The sequence below is a fragment of the Vidua chalybeata genome, chromosome Z (assembly GCF_026979565.1).
Source record: "Vidua chalybeata isolate OUT-0048 chromosome Z, bVidCha1 merged haplotype, whole genome shotgun sequence".
Classification (NCBI taxonomy): domain Eukaryota; kingdom Metazoa; phylum Chordata; class Aves; order Passeriformes; family Viduidae; genus Vidua; species Vidua chalybeata.
Window position 1 is genome coordinate 52,367,861 of NC_071570.1, and position 24,026 is coordinate 52,391,886.

Sequence of the window (24,026 nt, forward strand, 5' to 3'; positions counted from 1 at the left end):
TAAAGAAGAGGATAGGTGGATTTTGTAGTGGGAGTGAAGGCCTCAAGCTCTTTGCTCTTTTGGGAAGAGATGGTTGTTGTTGGATTTTTAGAAACTGTATCTTATTAGCAGAAAAATCCCATTCGTATCTATTGACCACAGCTGTAAATACTAGCAATGTTATGAGGCTCACTTACACATTTTGAAGCTGTAAGGAAGAGCTCTGCAGTCTGAGTACTTACTGTTCATGAATGTTAACTGAAATGGGGCAACAGTGTCCTCCAGGCAGTTCTGTCTTTGTCAAATATTTTCATGTTGCTGTCCCACAGAAAGACATCAACATGAGAGCTGGAATACTGCCAGTATGTATTATGCCTTTAAATATCTAAGAAAATGTCCTTCCTTCACAGCTTCTCTTCACTCTGACTTCCTTTCACTGTAGACCATTTAAGTATAGTAGTTTTTCTGTTAGTACTGGACACAGATACAGAAGTCTAGAGAAAACCAAGTTACTATTGCACAGAGGCCATCAGAGGCTTGGTTTGAGGCCAAAATGTCAAAGATACTGATAAGTGAATACATCAAAAGCCTTTGGACAGGCAGCATTTAGCTGCTGCCTACTTCCTCCCAGGCAAGCCCTTCATATTTCTTTTCCCTCTTACGAAAAAACCTCCCCTCATCCCCACACCTCCACATCTGTTTCTCTCCTCGGAACCCCTGCTGCATACACTTTCAGGCTCAGCAATGTCACTCAGAGCCTGGGTTTTGAAGTGGCTGCTGAGCTGGCAGAAGGAGTGGCCAAATCACAGTGTGCAGCAGAGAGCCACCACTCCTAGACAGCTGGTCAACCACTGCTGTCTCTTGGCTGCCCTGCCCAACTCCATCTGGTCTCTTGCAGCTGGAGCACCAGGTCAACACAGCTGGAGTAGCACTGTTGGACCTGGCTGCATCAGCGCTTTGCACCAGCAAGGACTAGGAAGATCTGTGCAGCACTTGTGGGATGGATTGGGAACACTCCACTCAGATGTCCCTCTGAGCATGGTGTTTATTCCTCAGACACGGATTCCAGCCTCTTCAGAGGAGTTTGGTTGCTGAACCTCTTTGCTCTCAGGGCAGTGCATATCTGAGCTGCTGGGTGGAAGCAGGGAGAGGAGTGACAGCAATGCTACCTCTGCCCTTCCAGGGCGTGTTCTGTGAGAGAAGTTGAGCATCAGAACAAGCTCCAAACAGGATTGGTTGGCACTGAGGCTCTGGTTTCTGTTGGCAATCAGCTTGGTGAAGTATGCCACTACTGGTTATTTTGTGCTGTCTGAGTGAAGCAGCTGCATCTCAGCAGCTCAGCATTGGCAGGTCCCCTTTCCTTGGCAACCAAAGAACCTGACAAATGAGCCGGGGCAGCTGATTGCTTCTGTAGGCAGGAGAACATGTTGTCCTTTACCTAGCCAGTCTACAGGGCAGTGTCCTTTCTACAGCTGTACCTGGGTTTGCACAACTGCTGAACTGAACCCAGTGACGGCTTAGGCCAGGGCAAGCATCACATTTTGCCACTTCTGCTCCAGCAGATGTGATCTGCAGTGAGGTGAGCAACTGTGTGCAGCTTTCTTAGCTTCCTTTACCAAAGACTATCCAAGAGGGATATCTGGTGCACAGAGGCCTTCAATACCATCTGATGGCAGCAGGTCCTACAGGACACCCACGGTAAAGAAGATGGAGTGAGTGCACACATTTGTATGCTCAGTGCCTCACATGAGCCACAAACTCCCTTTTCTCACTGTCATCTCTCCCAGCTGATCAGCATGGCTCTTCTCCATCTACAGCTGCCTCCTGCCTGGTCACTAAAATGTTTATAAACTGGTTCCAGGAATAGAGTGTCCCTAACTGCTTATGTAAGACTGGAGATTAGATTTTTGTACTGTGCCTTTTTGTCTAAGAACTAGTTGCTTCCTAATTCATAGGTAATATTGAATTAGGTAATTTGGCAGGGTGGGGGTGGGGCAGAGGGGAGGGGGGAGTGAGGAAGGGCATCATTGTAATTCAGCAGTAATTTTACTCCACATTAAACAGACAAAAGGAGGGGGAAGAATGTAATATTTTATAAATTTGTCAATGTGTCCATATCTGTGAGAGACTTGAGATTTGTTGTAAATAAATACAGTAAAAATCAACAGTCATTGCAAGCCCTTTTCCTTATTTTCCACTACATTATCAGTAATTTAACTGTACACTGACATTTTTTCTACCTAATGGAAACTTAGTGCTTGAATTTTTTTATTTAATGTACACAACATGCCTTTGTTTTCAAAGTTAATCTACAGATTATCTATGCTATGCTTTCACAAGCATATGTTCATGGGGAAGTTCTGGTGGCAGCCTTTGACTGTGGAAGAGGAGAACATAAATACATCGTTCGGCACTGGCAGCTATAATTTTCTCAAACGGTGGTCATCTGTGACTGAGACTTTGTAGCACTGTACTTTTAAAAAAAACAGATTCCTGTTTTTTTGGGAGGTAGTTCTGTACAACATAACCCATAATGCAAAAGAAGTAAAATGGTTAGGTCTGGTGGCCACAAAAATGGGCCATGGATAGTAAGCAAATTACAACTTTTATTTCAGTCTTTCTCTTATTCTAGGAAATAGTGGCTTGTTGCAATTTTACTAGAAATCTTTTATTTGTTACCACTTGTGAAAGGTATTTTTGCAAATCTTGCAATCGGTGTAAAATAATTCAGGGATATTACTGTGAACTAAAATTGCAGTTAGTACAGTCACAGCTTTTAAGAATTCAGTCAAAAACTAGCAATGTTTTCTCGGAGAGACCAAATCTTTCTTCCCTAAGTGCTGGTTTCATTTACTCAAATAGTGAATATGTGCTTAACGAAGGCTTTATGTCAAGTAAGTATTTAACTGCAAGCATAAACCTTAAACTTCGTGGTTTTTTTTTTATTACTTCCCTGTCCCCCCGCCACCTTTCTGTTACTGCATCAAACTTAAGAATATTAGTGAGTTTGAAATCTGAATCATCTCAGCTGAAGGCCACTGAACAGACAAAGACATTCTGGAGCTGGCTGGCATGCCGGTGCAAAATGTTCATGCATTCCTGTGGCAGAATGGAGTTACTGTCTACCATTGCTCCCACACATATTTCCAGTTTTGTTGTCAAATCTTTTGATGGAAAGTGAGGATTTGGGTACTATTTTATCCCGTTCTTTAGATTACAAGTGAGATAGATTTTTTAAAATTCAATCTTTCACCCCTTCAAGTTGTACCCTATAATACCTGGATCTGCCTCCCAGATAGCTTTCATCCCCCAACTTGCCAATGCCCTGCAGAAGGCTGAAAAATATGGATGCCAACAAATGGCCTCCAGCAGATTATGCAAAGGGTGAGGCTCACAGCTTAGTCCCCTGAATCAAATCTATGAGAATGCTAAATTTCAACACAGTCTTAGCATGTTGTCCATAAAACAAAGAGCTTTCTCCTAGACTGATTATGATTAAAAGGAGCTCAGGAACTAATTATTCCTGAAGGAGCTGTTAGAAGAAGAGAAGTGGAATGGAGCCCAAGGGACAGTTACAAAAAGTCACAGCTGTAACTGCAAGAAATCTCTAAGACTTTGAGAAGTCTTGAGATGCCTTGAGATTCTGGCAGATCAAACCCATCTTTACATTGGAAAAACAGCAGGCTCAGGGAGCAAACACAGGTGCTTTGAAAACCCAGAGTGACCCTCGGCATCTATTTGTTTTTCCTTTTTTTTTTTTTTTAATATAAAGAGTGATAAAGTACCTGTATATCACCCATGACAACAGAGAAGCCGTAATTATGTAGCTTCAAGAAACTAGTTTGTTTAGCAACATTTAAAAAACATACAGAAGAATCCTGAGCTAGTAAGACTTTCTAAATCCTAATTACTTTCTAAAAACTAACAACAATAATTGATTTATTTCCCTTTAAAGGGTTCAAGAATGAAAAAAGAAAAATGTACATAATATGCAAATCCTCATTCTGTTCAAAAGAATTTAAGACGTGTTTGTCCATCTCTTCTTCCAGGGACTCTTTCATATGTCAATCTTCTTTTTTTGAACTCCTGTACTTCTGGAAATTCTGAATCTGAAAAAGAAGTGTAAAAAAGAAAAATTGTCTGAAAAAAGTCTGCATACAACATGTATGCAGACTTAACTGTGTGCTTCTCAAAAGCAGTAGCAGACTTTGGCTTTAACTGATTTGTGCTCACTAATAAAAGTAACAGCCATCATAAAATAAAATGTTTATAAATTAATATTTGCTACTTCTTACTGCTACTGGCCCATTTTATGCATATTGTCCTGCAATGGGAATATGGGACCTTATACAAAATAAATAAATCAACCTATACTTAACCACAATATTTCAAAAAATATTTAATGTTTATTTCTATTTCATTAATACTACATTTAGAATTATTCTATAATTGTTGAAATTTAGTTATTTTTAACCAGACATAGTCATGTTTCTAAGTTGTTTTAAAAAGCTACTTACATTCTTAAGATTCAAGTGCTTTTACAATAATGTATTTGAGAAGTTGCTTATTCAAAACAAGTTACTGTAAGGAAATGATATTTAGCCTTTACAAAAAGTATTGTCAGAAAATGCTAAAACTGACCTAAGGATTTGATCTGTTCCAGTGGAAATACTGGCTTGGCCTGGTATCATTAATTATCTGTGGTTTAATGAGAGCTTTATCTGACACCTGAAGAAAACCTTGGGGTTTGTTCCCAGTGTGTCTTTCTAACTTGACTCTCTACATATTTCTTAAATTTTTGCTCTCAGAGGCTTTTATTGTATTAAGGTGAAGTTATGGGGTTTTTTGACTGGTTGGTTGGGTTTTTTTTTGTTTGATTGGTTTTTAATTTTTTTTTTTTTGGGGGGGTGTGGTTTGCATTAGCATGCAAAGCTCTTTAGTATACTTATTTTCCCCTGGTTAGTGAATTATAAAGTAGAATAAGTATGTTCTTCCAAAATCTAAACCAAAAATCACTTTTCCTTGTTTTGATTTGATTCACATTCAAGTATACTTTTCTCCTACTGGGCAAGAATAATATAGTAAGTTTATCAGTTGATGTACTTTCAGAACACTGTAAAATGTGGTACCAGGAGAATCTGCCCTGATCTCTACTGAAATATATTGTAGAATTTTATGCTATCAGGGCCAGTTACAGGTTACTGGAATATTTGTTACCTACTCAGCAATACTGCAGGTCTCAATTTTAATTCCAGAGAAGCAAAAGGTCTGTTCAGAATTTCTGTATGAATGCTTAAATTTACACAGGCTGAAAATTGAAAGAATTGTACTATATCAAATTAACTTTTTCTCTTTTTACCTCCATGATTACCCTAAGCAGTCAATGAAAGAGTGATTTAAATTAGTTACTTAGGTTTTCATAAATGAGTCTGATCTGAGTAGTGAAAGCATTTTAATGCTGTGCTGACTTTGTACCACCAAGAGATTTAATGACAGCCAGTAACAGACAAGTCATAAATCAAGTCATCTGTACTAGGTGTTAGGCACTTTTTTAAAACAAACTTAAACTTGGATTTTTAAAAGAAATGTGGCATCTTACTTGCAGGGAAATAGAAGAATTAAAAAAAAAATACTACAATAAATGATCAAGCAATACGTAGTCTGACAGGGACTGTCTTAGTTGCAAGACTCTATGGATACATATTATGGCTTATTAAAAAAGGTTTCAAGCTTACTATATTTGATGGAGTAAATCAGGGATAAGAAAAATACACAAAAAGAGAAGCCTAATAATTTGTATAAGGACTGAACACACTTTCAGGGTAAACAAAGTTTTGAAGTACACATCATACCATCTCTTTGAAAATATAAGCTTTGTAATGATTTCAAGTGGAGAGTTTACCCCTGGAGATACTAGCTAAAAATATTCCAAGAATAAGAAAGTTTATGAAACAAAAGATTTTCAGAGTGCCATTTTTCTCCATTAGTGCCAACAGCAAAACACAGCCATTAGTAGAATCTGAAATTCACGCTCAGGACTTGCTGAATCTCCTTTTTGTCCTATGGAGAAAATACAATCTTTTGTCTAAATCTATGTTTACAAAATAATATTCCCCATAACTTTTAAATTAATTCTGACATGTTAATGATGTATATTTTCGGCACTGTCAGAGAGAAAAGAAACTGAATCTTATACTATTGAAGAACTTTTCAATATTTACCAAGGAAAAATAATGGCAGTAACACAATTCTAGTTCATTTGGTTTGGCGTTTTTTTTTTCTTTAAATACCCAAGACATCTTTATGCTCAAAACAACTTGTAAGGAACCTTTTATCACAGAAGAGTATATATGCAAGTTAAGTTTTAGCAAAAGGAGCATGCAATTGTTGGGTTGAATTTGATTTAACAACTATTTAAATAAAAGATAAAATACAGTCTTACAGATACTGCTTACAGCTTTGCAGTTGAGTAACAAAAAGAATTTCAGCCAAATCTTCAGCTTACTTTGGACCTACCTGTTTTAATTTTTTCTTTTATCCGTAAGAATGGAGGCGTTTGTTTTCTCTTTCCTTTAGATGTTTCACCGATTTGGTTAAAATTCAGATTTTGAAGCTCATCCGTATCATTAAAGAAATCAGAGAGAAAACCATCATGAGCAAATGAATTATGTGGGCCTGTGGATGAAGAATCATTCCACAGGGGCTGGTCAACCTGAATTTCAAGGCTTTTAAATGTTGTGTCTCTAAATTCGTCTAGAAAACTCTTAGAGCTCTCCTGAGGTGCAGAGGCAGTGAAAGTTGCAAAGAAATCCTCCTTTTCAGGGTCTTTGGAAGAATGATCAGAACTATCATGCATTCTGAAAGGCTGTCTTTGAACATGGAGAGAATTTTTAACTTCTAGATGAGCAAAATCTTCATAGTCCTTTGGTACAGCAAAGAAATCCAGCTTTCTCCTTGTAATTACGTCTGATGAGCATGCTTTCTTTTGCATACAACTTGGAAGATCAGACTTTAAAAAACCCTTACGAGTATTCAGTGGAGGAATCAGGGCTTCAGAATTTGTATGAGATGTTCCTGGTAGAGAAAAAATTGAACCATTTTGTATGGAGAATGAAAGATTAGCTTATTTTTTACATTTTACAGAAAACCAAGATGTCATTGAGCATTGTGATTGCCGTCTGTCTCATCAGAATAACTGACCTTACCATGATTAGAAGATAAAGATTCTAATACATTCAGATTTTTCACTTGGTTTCAAAGGAGACACATTTTCCTAGTAATTCAAGGTATTACCTGTGCTGTTTTGGGCCTTATCAAGCAGGTCTAAAATCTGACAATTTTGTTTATTATCAAGATTCAATGTGTTGAAGTTATTCTGGTTTTCTGGGTGTGATGCACCTTTCACTGTTTTTTCTAGAACAGCAGTATTTAGGCTGTATGAAGATATCATGTCACTGAAATGCTGAAACAATGAAGAAAGTATTTGTCAGGAATGTTGATGGTACCTCACTACTTGGTCTACACTGCCAAATACAGAAAGTTAAATCAGTTGCTAAGATTCTAAGATGTATAAATTTTTGTTTACTGGAACCAAAAAAAAAGACTTACCAAAGCCGGAGAGGCATGTAGAGTACATAATGTACCTGTTTTACATCTATAAACAGATTAAGTAATAGTATCTGTCTTGAAACACAGGAGAAGCAATATCTTAATAATACAATTTATTCTCCTTCATTACTCCAAGACTGTAGGAAGCAGTGTCTGCAATAGATTGGCACTGATCATGCATCACAGAGGAATTTAACTGAGCTTTTTCTGTCAATAAAAATGGCTTTACATATATACAGTTAAAACAATAGTATGCAAAATTTCACATTCAGTGCCTGAATACCTGTTCACTTGCTTCTTCACCTTAATGGAATGCTTCACTTTAAATGAATGGTGTCCTCAGCCATTTTCTTGAATGATAAAATATGTGCATTTTTTATTGAATTAGATTACTATATTCAGTCTACTATTTTCCTGATTTGACCCAACAGTAGGAACAGTACGAGCACACAATTCTTCATCTCTAGGGTTCTGTCAAACACCAAGTGCTACGAATGCTAAGTGGTGCATTTATTATAGGGAGAGAGGGAGGCAGGAAGGAAGGAAGGAGGGACTCAAGTCCTGGAAATACTTAATTGGAAAACATCTTTTACGTTAGAAATACACAAAACCTTGCATGTGGATACAATATTCAATATTGTGAAGCTTGAGGAAGAAGTTGATCTAATGAGTATTTTTCCAGTTAAAGAAATGCTGTCGTTATCTTCCCCCAGTCTTGACTTGACAAAATCTGCTGAGAATCAGCAGGATCAACTTTTGGGATATAAGTGATATGCTAAAACCTGTCATTAATTTTTAAATGCCACCAGCAAATGCACATGTAGTATCAGATTAAAAAAAGCTCAACAAAACAACCACATTTACAACAGAGCAAAAAAATTAATATAATACATAAAATAATTTTAGCCAACCTTTAAAACTTTTTTTGGAATCTCTGGCAGAAGTTCCTGGAGTTGATCAAAGCTTGCAAGAAACAACCTGTTCAGTGAAGATCCCTTCTTTAACATAAACTGAGCAACCAAAGGATTGATACATGGAAAAGTAAGCAGGCATTTCTCTGGCTGAAAATGGAAATTATTTTGTTAGACTGCAATCTGACAAACTTTTTATTCTTTTTTTCCTGGTCTACCAAGTCACATCTTATTGAATAAGTCCTACAGTATATCATAGAAAGACAGCTTTCAAACAGTGCAGTTTTACAGTCCAATAAAAACTTTTTTTTTTTTACTACAGATGCAACATAGTATAATTTCTGAAAAAGAGTAAGTTCTGCATAACCACTTGACAAAAAAGCAAGTCTAAAGATGTTTATTTTATAAAGGTTAAAACCAGTGTATAACTTAAACTTGATTTTAAAATGCATGACTAGATTTACTATTAATTCTCCATTTTAAAGTGAATTACCTAGATCAACATAAACTGACAAAACTGGTTCTATTTTACAAAAGCTGTATTTGCTAACGGCAATGAAACACGTGGCAAAAGCAGGAGTTGTCAGGGGGAGGAAGAATGTCACAAACAGGGCAGCAAGTTGAGAGTAGCTTCCTGTTCTTTATTTTCATAAAACAATGCCAAAATCAAATATCTTTAACAGACACAATACAATGGCTCCTCTCCATTTTTTACCGGTATCCTTAATCTCTAAATTGGAAAACCTATAATCCAATACCCACCTCTTGAAAGGCCGTGCCAATACCTGCTCTATAATGCCTCTGAATTTTGCAAAAGCCAAAAACAATCTCAGCTTTACAGGAGTTCAAAGATGTCACATAAAATGAACAAATCCGTATGTTTCATTTGAGAACCTTAATATACAAGTTAAAGGATATCATATATTTGATGGTGATTGATGGACCTGTTCTAGCATTTACTGGAATATGAGTTAAACAAGTAACTGCATGAGTTAAACAAATTTTTACCATCTATTACTAAAGCAAGCTGGCAAGCAATGCCATTTACCTAAGTAATGGATCAGCACTGCTAAATTTGGCTTCCTGCCCAAGTGAGCCACTGTATGTTTCTCTTTTACAATTTGGGTAGTTTTTTAAACCTAGTGCCTAGAACTGTAGAACAGCACAAATTGGCAAGCAGATGTGGTGGGTTAACCTCCTTACAGGTTAATTGTGAAAGCACAGGGAAAGTCCAAGTTGCATCTAATTGTGTTGACAAAGATGATATAAATACTATATATATATATACATATCTTTGCATATATATTAGAAATATGCTTGTATATATATATATGCACATATATATATACATACACATATATAATGATGCTTATTTTAATAATATATTTTAAGAGAACTACAAGAAAAAAGCCTAAAACTTTATAAATCTTAGAAACAGGACAAAAACTGTAAATTCATGGGAAGAGAAGCAAACCTCAGATGGCAAGACAGAAAGCCAGGATTTGTCCAGCCACTCATGAGGACTGATATTAGATGCTATCAAAATATTGTCAGCAATCTGACGAATTACCAGTGCTGTCTCTTCAATCCCCGGTGTAAGAACTACCTAAAAGTGATACATAATATTCTTGGTTAAAATTTACTCTAAGGAGTGTCTTAATTTGCTACAGACATTGAGGTGAAAACCAAAGGTCACCCTGAACACAAGAGTCGATACTGCTAAGTAATTAAACCTGATCCATGCTTATCAAGCAGAAAAACTGTCCAACCTCTGTCCTGGCTGCAAATCACACTCCTTATTTATGCAAATCCTGTGTAGGTGAAATTAATTGATGTATCCTATAGGTCTTTTATATGTGATTGAGTTTCTGGGTATGAGTTATTAATAAAACAGGCAATTGTGAGATGCCTACTACAGTTTAAGAAGATATGTAACACTTTGAAGCTATAATTTCCATACAAACTACAGTGGTGAGTACATTAAATGAAAAAAGACCCGTCCTCTCTTCATCCTCTTAACTTTCATTTAATCAGGTAAATTTTATACAAATTTTAATATGCAAATAATAATGACTTCATAAAGATCTGCACTCAACATTGGCTACAAATAAGTGAAAAAAGTACCTACAAAGATATCAATTAGGTCAAAAATAAAGTTACCAACAATTACCAACAATTTGGCAAACTGAATGAAACTTTAGATACTAAAACAGATTTTCTAGATTCTAGATTTCCTGATTTTTAAAGAAAGAAGTTATTTTGTCTCATTAAAAATGCAAACTAGCTGACAGCAGATTATTTCTGTTTTTCTTCAGTCACATCAGCAACATAATATTGATCTGAAGCTTCAAATTAAGACACAGCAAGATTAATATGTATTCCAATAATTTTTTAAAGGTGCGATCCCATTTTTTGACTTCTAGTCATAAAAAGACTTCAACTGAAATTTGAATCTGATTTAACTTGTATTGCAGTCAACACAGTCTTTTCACTGCCTTTAGCAGCACTGAATTAAGATCCTCTCTTATTTTAATAATTTTGAGCTATTTTATGTTTTTGATGTAGAAGGTATACTTGACAGCTTTTTAGAAATATCATATCATGAAGATTCATACAGAAAAAATTACCTTCACTTCAAAGTCTTCTGACTTCTGTGTAAGTTCAATTAGAGTGGCATAAATTAAGACAAGGTTAAGCAGAGTATTTCCCTTGAGACTGTACCTGTAAAACAGTTTCACTGGATCATTAATATTTACTAAGCACATGTAATAATCTCAAACCATTTGTTCTATGTCTTCATAAATATCTGTTTCATTTTCTGGAATTCAGAATACTGGTACAGTTTGAGCATTAATATCTGCGGAAAGAGAACTAGAACATATTAAGGGACTGACTGCTTTAAGGAAAGAAAATTGAGTCAGTCTATAGAAAGGTAAGTGTAGTCTGAAGCAAAAGATCTGGATCAAGGTCAGTCACCGGAGACACTGGAAGAAAAACAGAGAGGAAATTACCACTTGCTTATAGAAAAAAAGCTCAGAAGAGGTAATAAAGTAATGTTTATGAACTATGTCAACAGAAGATGTGCTTCCATAGCAAAAGGAGAACTAGTGATGCACTGGAAGAACACTCGAAGAATGTTTCCCTGTTGCAAATAATATACACTAGTATTAACACAGTAATTCATAACCATGCATTTGTAGGGGTTAATTTACTTCAGACAGATGTAGGAATAATTCCAGTATTTCCTATCTTTGGAGTTGTGAAATTTCTGGACCTGTTGATTTGAAATACACCTCATGTTAATATTGCCTGCCTTAAACTCCGTTATTTTATAACAACCATTCCTTTATCATTTGTGGAAGACTAAAAATAGCCACATAAATAAAAAACATTTCTAAGATTTTGGTTTCCAGTTTCCAGTGATCACTGTTACTTTTACAATTTCACCGAGTTTTTCAGTAGGAGCATGACAACATTGTAACTAAGTGAAAAACCCAAAGCACACTAGAAATATGAGTTTACAATATTTGTATTGTTCTAAGAGAAATGTATTCCTACAGAGAAGTTCAAAGATAAATGAGTATCAACTTGTTATAATAAGCAGCTTTCTTTAGTGACAAGTTAGTTTTAAAAATACCACGATAACAAAAGAATTTAGTAACTTACTCTAAACTCAGTCTTCCTCTGGAATAGAAAATAATCCAACAGCACATATATTGGAGTGATAATGCCATCATCCTTGATATTACAGTGTCACAGGAGTCCTCATAATTTAGTTCTTCCACACTCTACCATCAAATTAAAATAAAGAGTAAAGACTAAATAAATACATTACCATGGCTGCCCCAAACTTTTAATTAGTATCAATATAATATGCAGAAACTAGATCAAACATAAATACAGCTAAATAATGTAAGCATTAAGGACACATATGTGAGTTGGGAGAATTAGTTTGTATTCCCAACTTTTATTTCCTTTGAACTTCAAAAGGGTGATTCAAAGCTTTATGCCTCTTCTTCCTTCCTCTAAAAAGAAACACTGCCAATACCTTTTTAGGCTGTTCTTAAGATTTTTTGTGAACTTTAATATTGCAAAATATTGTTATAAACTTCTGAAGTACCTACCTGGCCTGTACAAATCATGTAATACCTACACTAACTATATCAAGTCCCACATCACTAATTGAAGTAGCTTGTAAGAATGTGTATGCTGCAATACTTGTAATACTAATTGATTATTTTATTATGTATCTATCTTTCAGAAGCCATTCTTGCCACCTGTAATCTGTTTTGTTGCATACCAGAATTTAAGTAGTACGCTATTGCTTAAACTATTATTTTTTATTAAAAGTAGGACAAATTATTCTATATATTAATTCAGATAACCATCTAAAATGGGAGGAATTAATATGCACACTGGTAACACAATAGAGCCACAAATACATTTAATTAGTTGTTACAAAATTTCTTTATACAACCCTCTTTTCAAGTATGCATCCTTTAACTACATTCTGTATAATCAAATCACAGGTCAAATGTTACTTCAGTGAAGAAACTGAGAACATTTTAAACTAGTCAAACTGGCACAGACAGAATTTTAGGATTACTGATTTGTGATGTGAAACCATGGATAAATTAAATATGATTATGGGGAAGAAAAGATATGTCAGAAGTCTGAAAATACGGCCTAGAAGTGACTGAACACATAACAGAACTTAAATGAATAGTTTCATTTTGTACCTGCAGAAAGATAGCAGTACATTCATCTATTGTCAGCACAACATATCGATCTGTACTTCCAAAGAGCCTTAAGGAGTAACTACTGCTTCTTTCAACAAAGGTAATGCTGTACCTGAAAAAATAAAATTATTTCATTAAAACTCAGACAAATAAAATAATACTATTTTCTTAAAGGAAATGAGTAACATACACCCTTAATACATGTCTTTAACTTATACAGTCTTGATCTTTCTCAAATGCTCAGTTCACTTCAAGACACAGTGATTGACTTCAGCAGTGATTTAGTGAAATTAAATTATATTGCTAACTGCATTGAGTATGACCTTGACATCCAGACTTTGAGTTTACAGAAAAATATAGAGGTAATATAGAAACCAATATAGATACTTAGAAACTTTTTCTAACTTTACATATTGCATTTCTTTTCCTCCTTTCATGGTTGTGCAACACAAGGCAAAGCAAATTGCCTGATTGCCACTGGTATGATCCTAAAATTTCTGAGTGACTTAGAACTGCCAGCAGCACAGGCTCCTGTTGTGTTTTACTAGGAAACACAAGAGACTTAAACCTGAATCTGCCAGCAGTATGTCTTCTAGAAACTTGTATGGACAATATATTCAGACATTTAAAAAAAGTAAACTCTTACCTTTTCTGAAATTGTACAGCTCTTTGTTCACCTATTTAACTCCCTCATCAGTGCTAAAAGGAGCTAGTGAAGTAACAAAACATTGTTCCCAGCTATTTGGCTTATGGCCAGGCTGAACAGAGAACTTGAACAAGTCAGAGTTTAAAAGCATATCAGATTATGCGTTCAAATTTTAAATGTCAAAGACATATATTTTTTTCCCATACTGAACTGTAATTAGACCAAAAACAGCTCCACAGCTGACTCAATGATATAGCCGGGATTAAAACTGGCATGTCTGTCCTGCAACATAGTGAAATCAACTATCTGGATCTCTGTCACTATGTTTGAGAGATATTGCTGCTTGGGTCCCCATTTCTTTGTTTTATTGTTTCTTTGTTTCTTTCATTCTTTCTTTTCTTTTTTCTTCCTTACCCCTCATGATGTATAAGGTAGCTTTACCAACTATTTATTACTGTGAGAGCAAAATTCAAGAAAATTATGTCAAAGAAATAATAAAGAAGCACAATGATTTACAACCCTAGCAGTTTTCATGCAGTTTACAGAGTATTAAAAATAAAGTGAATAGCAGATCTGAATTTTAATAATAAATTAGCTTTTGTTTTAAACTTAGCCTTTCCTAAACACTGTGATGCACCAGAAAATAAGATGTTTTACTATTGTTCAGTTTGAGTATTTAGTTTAGCTTCAGTAGATGAAAACAACAACAATAACAAAATCCCAAAGCAATTTTTATGATGAATTAAATACAAAGTCTTCCAAGGACCAAGAAGCACTAAAGAAAAGAAAAGTTTGTTAACATGATGATTTTCAGAGAAAAGTAGAAAATTAAAAAAGTTGTTCTGATTTAAAAATACCAGCTACAATTTAAAAAATTGGCCAGTTCCATTCTGGTTGGCATGTGTGTGAATCTCTAGTACTAAGTGAAAAACCAGAAAAAAATATACTCTTGTCTCTTAAAAGGCTAATAAGTGTAATTGCAGAAATGTATGCGATAGCCAAGTAGATGGCTAATATATGATAAAGTAGAATAACATACATGTCCTGAAAATCTGAAAATAAATAGCCCACATTATTAAATAGGTTCTTTTCACTCACCTGGATTCAAAAAGCTGAAGAATATCTGGCATATTAAGAATACCTTCAGTTGTCAGAAATACATATGGAATCTGTACTTCCAGAAGAAAGGAACAACCATAATTCTCTGCAACATTTTGTATATGTAAGATAATAGTTTAATAAACAAAAAAATTATAGATATATCAAATGGACATTAAAAATTCAGCTTTTATTAATCTCCAATAAAATGCTTCCACTCTATAAGTTTTTTCCCCAAAATGTAACTCCCTTGAATCTTTTTGAAAGTATGCTTTAATTCAGATTTTTTTAGATCTACAGCATTCCCTTAGAATGAGGAAGGGTGGATAGAGCTTGCAGAAGCTGTAAACAACTTATGAACTTGGCACAAGTCTCTCATAAACCCACCTGTACTCCTGCATCCTGGCCAAAACTAGGCTTACACTCAAATAAAAACACCTTCTTGTTGCATAGATAATCCAGCTCTGTTTGTTGAGCTTTAGCCCTCATAACGTATCACTCATTCTCTTCCACAGGCATATGAATGTAGCATTTTATGGAACAGAAAATATTTCCTTTTCATATGTCAGTCTAACTGTTTATTACAATTCTGGAGAACACTTACCCATTTGTATTGTTTCAGGGAGGGTGGTTTTAAAAGTCATGTAAGTGACATTCAGATTTTTGCACAGATTTTTCCAGCCAGAATTTTCAGAATAATCGTATTCCATTACTAGTGAGAAGTGCGTCCAAGGGAAGTCAGCTCCAATTTGCTGATTATGTACAATAATGCAGGAATATCTACTAAGACTTAAAAAACCCCAGCAAAATATGAAAAAAAATAAGTGCAGGTAGAAATACCCTCGGAACAAAATAAACTCAGTTTTACTTTGACGAATTGTAACTGCTTAAAGTCTGTTTACAAAAATATATTTACCCTTCCTGGCTAAGGTTCCAACTCCTTTAAAAATTAATTTAAAAATCAAAAGCTGTACTCTACTTCCTACAATTATCTGCCTAAAATATCATATATTTCAGAAATGTCATCATTTGTAATTTCTTCTGTTACACCCTTCCGCCACTGTTTTCTATAACAAGCAAAAATAATTTTTCTCTTTTTCTAGACACGCAAAACAACACCTAAAGAATATGCAATTATTTGTTCCCTAAAGTTCCTCTAGGCCTTACTAAGCATTTTTCTGCAGTGGATAATATTCTCAACTCTAAAAATGAAGCTGTAGGCAAAAACTACAGCTATCAAACTAATACTGTTATGAAAACTTTACTCCAGACTGGAAAGACCCATGGAAAGGATCTAAAGTAACTGAAGTTTCACTGACCTTAGTCCCGACTAAAGAATTTGTTCTCATGAATCAAGAATTTAACTTACTTGCTTATGATCTCTTTACAACTCAAAGGGCTTTGTTTTTTCTCAGAATTCAAATCCACAGCTTTCAAACCTGCTTAAAAAAAAAATTAAACAGTTGATGAAATAAATAAGCCTCTCTGACTATGAATCAACACACAACAGTAAGTAGCAAATGTGGAGCAACACAGGTTATTAAAATTTTAAGTATTACAAATGCCATCATTTTTAAGTATTATATATTCCAGCTTGCTGAAATCCTATACAATTTCTGTATTGTACTGTTGGATGTAATGATTTAGAAATTTCCTTCTCAGAACTCAAGGGAAAAGTAATGCAAACAAGTTTAATGTCTCACAAACTCACAACCCTGTTACCTTAAAATGAAAAATTAAAGGGTCATACAAAAGGAACCACATTTGCCCATTATAAGTTAAATTTCTTCACACTTTTTGTACATTTGAAATTTTAACTGGAAGATGTATCTAAGAAGGAATGTTGATTCTACACAAGTGCCTCTTTTCAAAAGCATAGTTGGATTGACCTGTGTTTGCAAACAAGTCTTAAGATCTTAAAACAAAGTTCTTTTCATTAAATACTATTATTAGTCAAACCACTGTGAACATGCCTCCTCCCTTTCAAAACATTCTAAAAGATAGGCTTTCTTCTTTTAAGACCACAGAAAATCTACTTTTATTTTTAAAGACAAAAGAACAGTACAATACACAACACTTGATAAGGTTCAAGCAAGTAGGATTTATGAAAATGGATTTTAAAAAAGCAATATAAAGGAGTCAGTGACTTGTTCTAAACATAACTATAGGCTCAAATTGTAGTTTTCCTGAAACAGCTGAATTTGCAGTGTCGAACAAGCTTGTACTTCCGAAATCACTCAGGTAAAGTGTTGAAGTGATGAAAGTGCTGCTTGTATCAGTGGGGAGGTGGGATATTTGAAACAGTATATTTTTGCCTTGAGCTTTATAGATTGATACAGCTTATGCTGACATATTTAACAAATTAGCAATGTATAGCTAAAGGAAAATAATATCTGTACCTGAATACTCATTCAAGGCTTTATGCTGGGGAGTTTAGTTAATTTAAAATCAAACTGCTCTGAATATGCTTGCAAGGAAGAAATCTTGTGACTAATGATCAGCTAAAACCCATGAGACAATCTGATCAAGACAACAGTTACAAATATAATTAGGCAATGGGCTGTCCACAGCTCCTTCATGTTCTGTGAAAAAAATCTTTGACCCAACAAATAAATTATTACTCTCTTGCAATAGAAAACATTAGACCAGCACTCTTAAATGGGAGAAAATAAAATTAAAAGATAAAAGGCTGATGGAAGAGTTATGAAATATTAAACAGTGAGAAAAGTATGTAGAAAGGGTCCTGATGAGAAGGGAGAAACACCTGCACCAAGCATTCACACAGGAATGCAACACCCTACAGAATAAGAGCCACTTTTTATTTCAAAAATACACTTAAAATAATAATTTACCTTCTATCCTAGATAATGGGTGAATGAAGAAAGCTTTTTCTCTTTCAGAGTCCATCCTTGTAATTATTAGTATCTGTATGAAGACAATTAAAAGAAACTCTAGTAATGTTAATTTTTTTTCTTTCAGCCCACATACATCTTTCTTTCTCCTCTGCACAGAAAACACAAGATTGAATAAACAGATGGCAAAATCAGAAACTTTGGAGTTTTCCACAATGACAATTGTAGAATATTTCAAGTTGGAAGGGACTCATAAGGATAGAGTCCAACTCTGTGCTTCTCACAAGACTACCTAAAACTAAACCATATGACCATATCCAAGAGCTTCTTGAATTTGGACAGGCTTAGTGCTTTAACCACTTATGTAGAAGTCTGTTCCAGGGAAGACCACCCTCTAAGTGAAGAATCTTTTGCCTAATGTGCCTGAACTTCCTCTGACACCACTTCATTCCAGTTTCTTGTGTCCTATTCCTGGTCACCAGAGAGAGGAGATATGCACCTTCCCCTCTGCTGTTTTGCTTGAGGAAGGTGTAGGCTGTGATGAGGTCACCCCTCAGCCTTCTCTTCCCCACGAGGAAAAACAGAAGCGACATCAACTGCCCCTCCTCTTGCCCTTGAGGCCTTCTACCATCTTGGTCCTCCTCCTCTGGACAGACAAAATAGACAAATTTGACATCCTCCTTGTATTGTGGTGCCCAAAACTGGCCCCAGCACTCAAGGTGAGGCTACCCCAATGCAGAGCAGATCAGGACAATCCCCTCCCTTTCTGGGCTGGTGATGCTGTGCCTGATGCATCCCAGGACATTGTTTGGCCCTCCTGGCTGCCAGGGCACTGCTGACTCAACTTGCCATTGACCCAGACTTCCAGTCTCTTCCCACTGGGCTCAAGTCTCTTTCCCAATTTGTATGTATAACCATGATTGCCCCATTCCAGGCGGAGAGTTTGGCACTTAGTCTCCATATATTTCATAGAGCTGGTGAGTTCTCAGCTCTCTAGTTTAATTTTTCTGTAAGGCTTTACTACCCTTAAGAGAATCCACTGCTCCCCCTCATTTAGTATCATCAGTAAAATCACTTAATGTACTTTTAATTCCTGTGTCCAGACAACTTATAAAAACATTTAAGAGCACTTTCTCTAAAACTGAGTCCTGGGGAACACCACTGGTCACTGGCCACCAGCCTGATGTATTCCCATTCACTGTAACTTTTTGAGCTCAACCCATCTGTCAACTGCTCACCCAACCCAGTATTATGGACTTGTCTAGCTCTGTGATAAACAGTTCATCCAGGATATTGTGAGAGACAGTATTAAAAGCTTTGCTAAAGTTTAAAACCACAATCACTGGCTTCCCTTGGTCAACTAGATGGGTCACCTTGTCATAAGTGGGAAAATAAAGGAAATTAACTTGGCTAAGTATCACTTTTCTCTTGTGAACCTGTGCTGGCTGCAGCCAATGATTGCATTGTTTCTCAAGCATTTTTCAGTAACTTCCAGAATAAACATTTCTATAATTTTAACAGTCACTGAAGTAGGACAGACAAGTCTGTAACTACCAGAGGCTTCCTTCTTTCCCTTCTTGAAAATTGAAACATTTAACACCTTCTGGTAACCTTAAGTAACTCCGTAATCACTTGGGATGTCTCCAGACAACCAAGACTGTTGAAAAATAATGGAAAGAGTTCCCATAATGACATTTTTGAGCTCCTTCAGTACCCTGGGAATCTCACTGGGCTCTCTACATCTATGCACATTCAGATGGAGCAGCAAGTCTCAAAGAAGCTCAGGATTGGCTGAAAGTTCAACATTATCCTCAGTAAGTGTCTTCTAACACTGGGCTCTGGGGATTGAAGACAGAGGCAAAAGAAGGCACTGAATGTCTCTGCTTTGTCTATGTCCCAATTTGTGAGGTGACCAACCTTGTTGAGCAACAGACCAACATTGTCTCTGATTCTTATTTTGCTCTTAACTTATTTAAAAAGCCCTTTTTGTCATTCTTAGCAATGTTGGCCATCTTGAGCTTCAATTGAGCTTTGGCCACATAAATTTTCTCCTTACAGGAGTGAACAGTGTCTCTATAGTCCCTTCCTGTCACCTGCTCATAAGTGATGTCCCAAGTCCATATACATTCCTTATCTACCTGAATTCTAAAAGATTCCTGCTCAGGCAGGCCATGCTTCTGCCTCACTTGCTTGGCTTTTGACTTGACTTGCTCCTGAGCTCAAAAAGAATGCTTGTGAACCTGCTTGAAGATACTATCTAAAGATATTATACCCCATTATTACTATTGTACTAGACAGATCTGTCACATTAGAAACATTATCCTTATGGAGACAAAACTTAAGCTGAAGATACATAGAATTCAGTCTGCAAGATACTTATGAACAGAGGGAGGTAGCAGTTGTATTACTGAACTGATTAGAAAGATCTTTCAATCTGTAGATGGAGTCACAAAAGTGTTTCTGCCACAGATCTGAGACTCACTGAATATTGCTTAAGACAAAAATGTTGAAAAGAATTAGATTCTACCAAACTGACACAGTCTTAAAAAGAATCCCCACCAGAGAAGGTGTTTACCTTGTCCATAATTTTAACTGATACAAACTAAACACATGCTACACTAAGTACACAAAGAAGGATATGTACCTAAATACATCACCATGCTTTCTGACAGGATCTGAACTTTTATGTCATTCTATAGATACTTTTCATGTTATACACAAGATAAGATTTAAAAGAAGTCACATAGCATTGTCTGATTCTTAAGATTTACAGACATAAGATTATCATATGTGTAAATATTAAAAGAGTGTTAGATCTTGGCAGAAAAGAACTTCTGGTCAGACAGGCAGAGGCAGATTCAATTTCCATAAGTAGGTGCACAGAAGAGCCACTCAACAATCCACTAGTATCTTTATAAGCAGTTTTGGACAACTGCATGTAAAAATGCAGACCTGCTTTTCCACACACAATTCAACAGCAGACTCATATGTTCATGTTAGCTAGATCAAATTTTTAATCATTTTCTATCTAATCATGAGTACAAAAACAGAGAGGAGTTTTTTTTCCTAAACCAGCAGTAACTTCTTCCTTACAAAGGAAATGTACCATTACAATCCTGCCTCAATAACAACTTTGGCTAATAAAAGGATAATGAGACTATCCTATTTCACGTCATATTAACTGATATTGATGTGATATGATAGAACAGTAAATAGTTTATGGAATACAACTTTTACTTCTTTTTAAACTGGAATACTCTTTCTACCTAGTCAGGTTCATTAAAATCTGTCTCCGAATGTTAGGAAACAGGAAACAATTAGTAATTGTGAATAAAATCATATATAGCATTATATTGCATGCATATCTTTGCATGACTAAGTCAAGCAAACAAGTCAAAACTCAGGAGTTATAGATAAAAATTTTTAAAAATCATGGCTAGTGGAGCTCAGAAGAAAAGCCAAATTGCCACTGAACTGACATCAAAATGACATCAAGTTCTCATATGCCTCCTATTGCATCATAATCCTAGCATCACAAAGCAAAATGTGCTGTTCTTAAGAAGAAAAAGGATGCAAAAACATCTTAGTCTGTCTGTTGAAGGACAAACAAGACAATCAGCACCATTTTATTTTTGTTGCTTCATTTTAATTTTAAATTCAGAAAGGGTGCATAATAAGTTGTTATACTGTTCTTCTCAGCAAAATTTAATCAAAAGATATTCAGAGCTCCCCATAAAACTCTTAAACACAGGAAGAATAAATCCTCAGGAAGTGAAGTATGGAAAGAAGACAAAATAAACTTAAAGATATTTTTTGATTGCATTTAGGATCATAAATTCTATTCCAAACAGTTAGAACACTTTAAACACTACGCATTTCATTATGTTTCCTAATGTGATCAGTATTTGGTAAAGAAATAATAAATATTCTGCAAAGGAAGGTGATGTTTGGCACTGTGTCATATCACCCAAAATATTCACATGTCCAGAAAAGAGAATCTTTGGGTAATTTGAATATCCTCCTGAACACTCTCTTCCTTGCCAAAGCAATCACTCACAGATATTTGCTTTTTGTATCATTCAAATGCCAGGAGGTTGGCCAGATACACTGGTTAAGCAGAGGTTATCTGTGGATAACACCATTCACACACTCCCTGGCATATGTGTGCTCCAAGTCATACCATAAAAGCACACAATTATGACTTGCGCTATGATTCTCTCTGTGCCAGATGACTGAGGCTTTCAAATAAAAGGCTATATTACAATTTTTAGTAACTGATGTGATACAATAAACTTATCAGGAAAACAAAACCACCTGCTACAAGATAAAGCCCTGGCAATGCTAAAACTCTTTTGCATGTTATTTCACGCATACAACAAAGGGAGATTTGATCAAAAAAAACTTGTACTGCTGCGACAGAGTTCTTAAAATTTATTTATCCTTATTTAATAGATACCATGAGGTAATTATTAGACTTTTTTCATAAATGAACACCCTTGTTCAAACATAGTCTTGCAATTACTGATGTAATCTGGAACAATTTTGTTTGTTAAGAGAAACTGGTTACTTTGTTAACCTTAACACTGTGTTTCTCTCCACCACTTTTCATCCAATTTAACATTTCACACTGAAGTGCTGTTATTTTGGGATGTGTTTCATGCTTTTTCTGGCTGCTGTACTCTACAATCTTCAGCTGCCTCCAGATATTATTCAAACAGGATTCTAAAATGTTTTTATAGATATCCTTTGCCTTGGACAAATAACCTGTTAATGAAGCAACAAAAGAAGTAAATGAAGTGACAAAAGATAATTGTCAAACACTGTTCAATCTGCACAACAATTTAAAATCTGTATGAAGGTATCTTACACAAAAACAGATGAATGTTAGTGGCTCCCCAGTATGGAATGAGAGTATGACCACTTATCGGGTTGGGTACATAAATGGTGTTTATAAAACTGCTGTACTTTTTGTAGTATCTGCTATATAACTCCAGATAGAATTATACAAGATTGCATCCTAAAGCTGCAGATGCTGGCAGCAACACTCATACTTAACTAATCTGTGCTATTTATACTAACTAACAACAGTATTTCTATCACCATTGTCTAAAGCTTGTTTGTCCTGTGTGTTTACCACTCTCCATATTGTCACAACTACTCTCAACTCTGAATGGCTTCTATGTATAAATGGTGAACAATGCTGGGGTTATCTGAAAATGCATAAAGAAAAAAATACATCCAATATAACTACATGATGAATCACACAGCACAACAACACAACAGTGAACACCACAAGGCCTACTTAGTATCTCACCCAATTTTCTAATTTTTTTCAGATATTTTTTACTTGTAAAATTTCCTGTGTGAGCTGTTGCTCAGGTTTGGAAATACTGGTGCTTTTGTAATTCTGAAATATCATCTAGGAGTGCTTCTGCTACAAGAAAGAGTAAAGGAAAAACTGCTAAATTTTCTTCCTCCCATCCTTCTACATTGTTTATAGTAATGATGGAGAAGAATTGTACTTAGGATTCACTTATATATTCATTCTGTATTCTTCTTCCTACTCTTTTATTGCTTAAATATTTAAGGAAATACAAAGTATTTTCCCCTACAGTTCAGTTTATGGCAGATGTTTTACATTTTACATCAATTTTAAGGAAACATCATCCATCAAGGGATAGTTCAGACTGAAGGTAGATGCTCTGAAGCGACTCTATCTCCTCTATAAAGAAAGAAGGAGTCTGACTTTCCTAGGGCATTCATAAACACTGACTTCAACGTCTTGTAGACCTAGCCTGATAGAAGTATTTGAAAATTTGAAACACACAACTGGAATTTGACAAGCTCAGCATTATTATTTCAGGCATTAAACTGGGTTACAATGTATTGCCATACTCCAAATTTGAATAAGACCAGAAAAGTTAGAAAAAAAAAAGCTTCTACATAAGTCCAGTGTTGCAAGTTCAAACCTCTTTCCTCATGACACATTAGATAATATTTAAGATTTTGCTTAAAATGCTCTCAGATTTAAGTAGCTCACTTTCACGGAGCCTAACAATATTTTATGTGGAAAGTGTTCCACACTCACAAAGATGGTAAATAGGAGAGGAGTTGGCTTTTGCATGTTCCTCAGTTTCTACATAGAGATTCCAATGAAAATGTGTCATTCTGAGATACAAGACATGTTATATAT

General features: G+C 35.4%; 1 protein-coding gene across 1 annotated transcript in view; it reads right to left on the bottom strand.

The window, feature by feature from the left end:
• Window positions 1-3,987: 3,987 nt before the first annotated feature.
• The window catches only part of SHOC1 (shortage in chiasmata 1), a 46,660-nt gene continuing 26,621 nt past the window's right edge, over window positions 3,988-24,026 (bottom strand). Inside the window, exons 17-29 of the mRNA XM_053931523.1 lie at window positions 22,410-22,597; window positions 17,834-17,906; window positions 16,351-16,420; window positions 15,586-15,770; window positions 14,982-15,087; window positions 13,238-13,349; window positions 12,165-12,286; window positions 11,126-11,219; window positions 9,973-10,104; window positions 8,499-8,648; window positions 7,273-7,441; window positions 6,496-7,053; window positions 3,988-4,088 (exon numbers count right to left, since the gene is read on the bottom strand). Of these exons, the coding sequence (XP_053787498.1) occupies window positions 3,988-4,088; window positions 6,496-7,053; window positions 7,273-7,441; window positions 8,499-8,648; window positions 9,973-10,104; window positions 11,126-11,219; window positions 12,165-12,286; window positions 13,238-13,349; window positions 14,982-15,087; window positions 15,586-15,770; window positions 16,351-16,420; window positions 17,834-17,906; window positions 22,410-22,597 (2,060 nt within the window). The remainder of the gene's footprint in view (window positions 4,089-6,495; window positions 7,054-7,272; window positions 7,442-8,498; window positions 8,649-9,972; window positions 10,105-11,125; window positions 11,220-12,164; window positions 12,287-13,237; window positions 13,350-14,981; window positions 15,088-15,585; window positions 15,771-16,350; window positions 16,421-17,833; window positions 17,907-22,409; window positions 22,598-24,026) is intronic.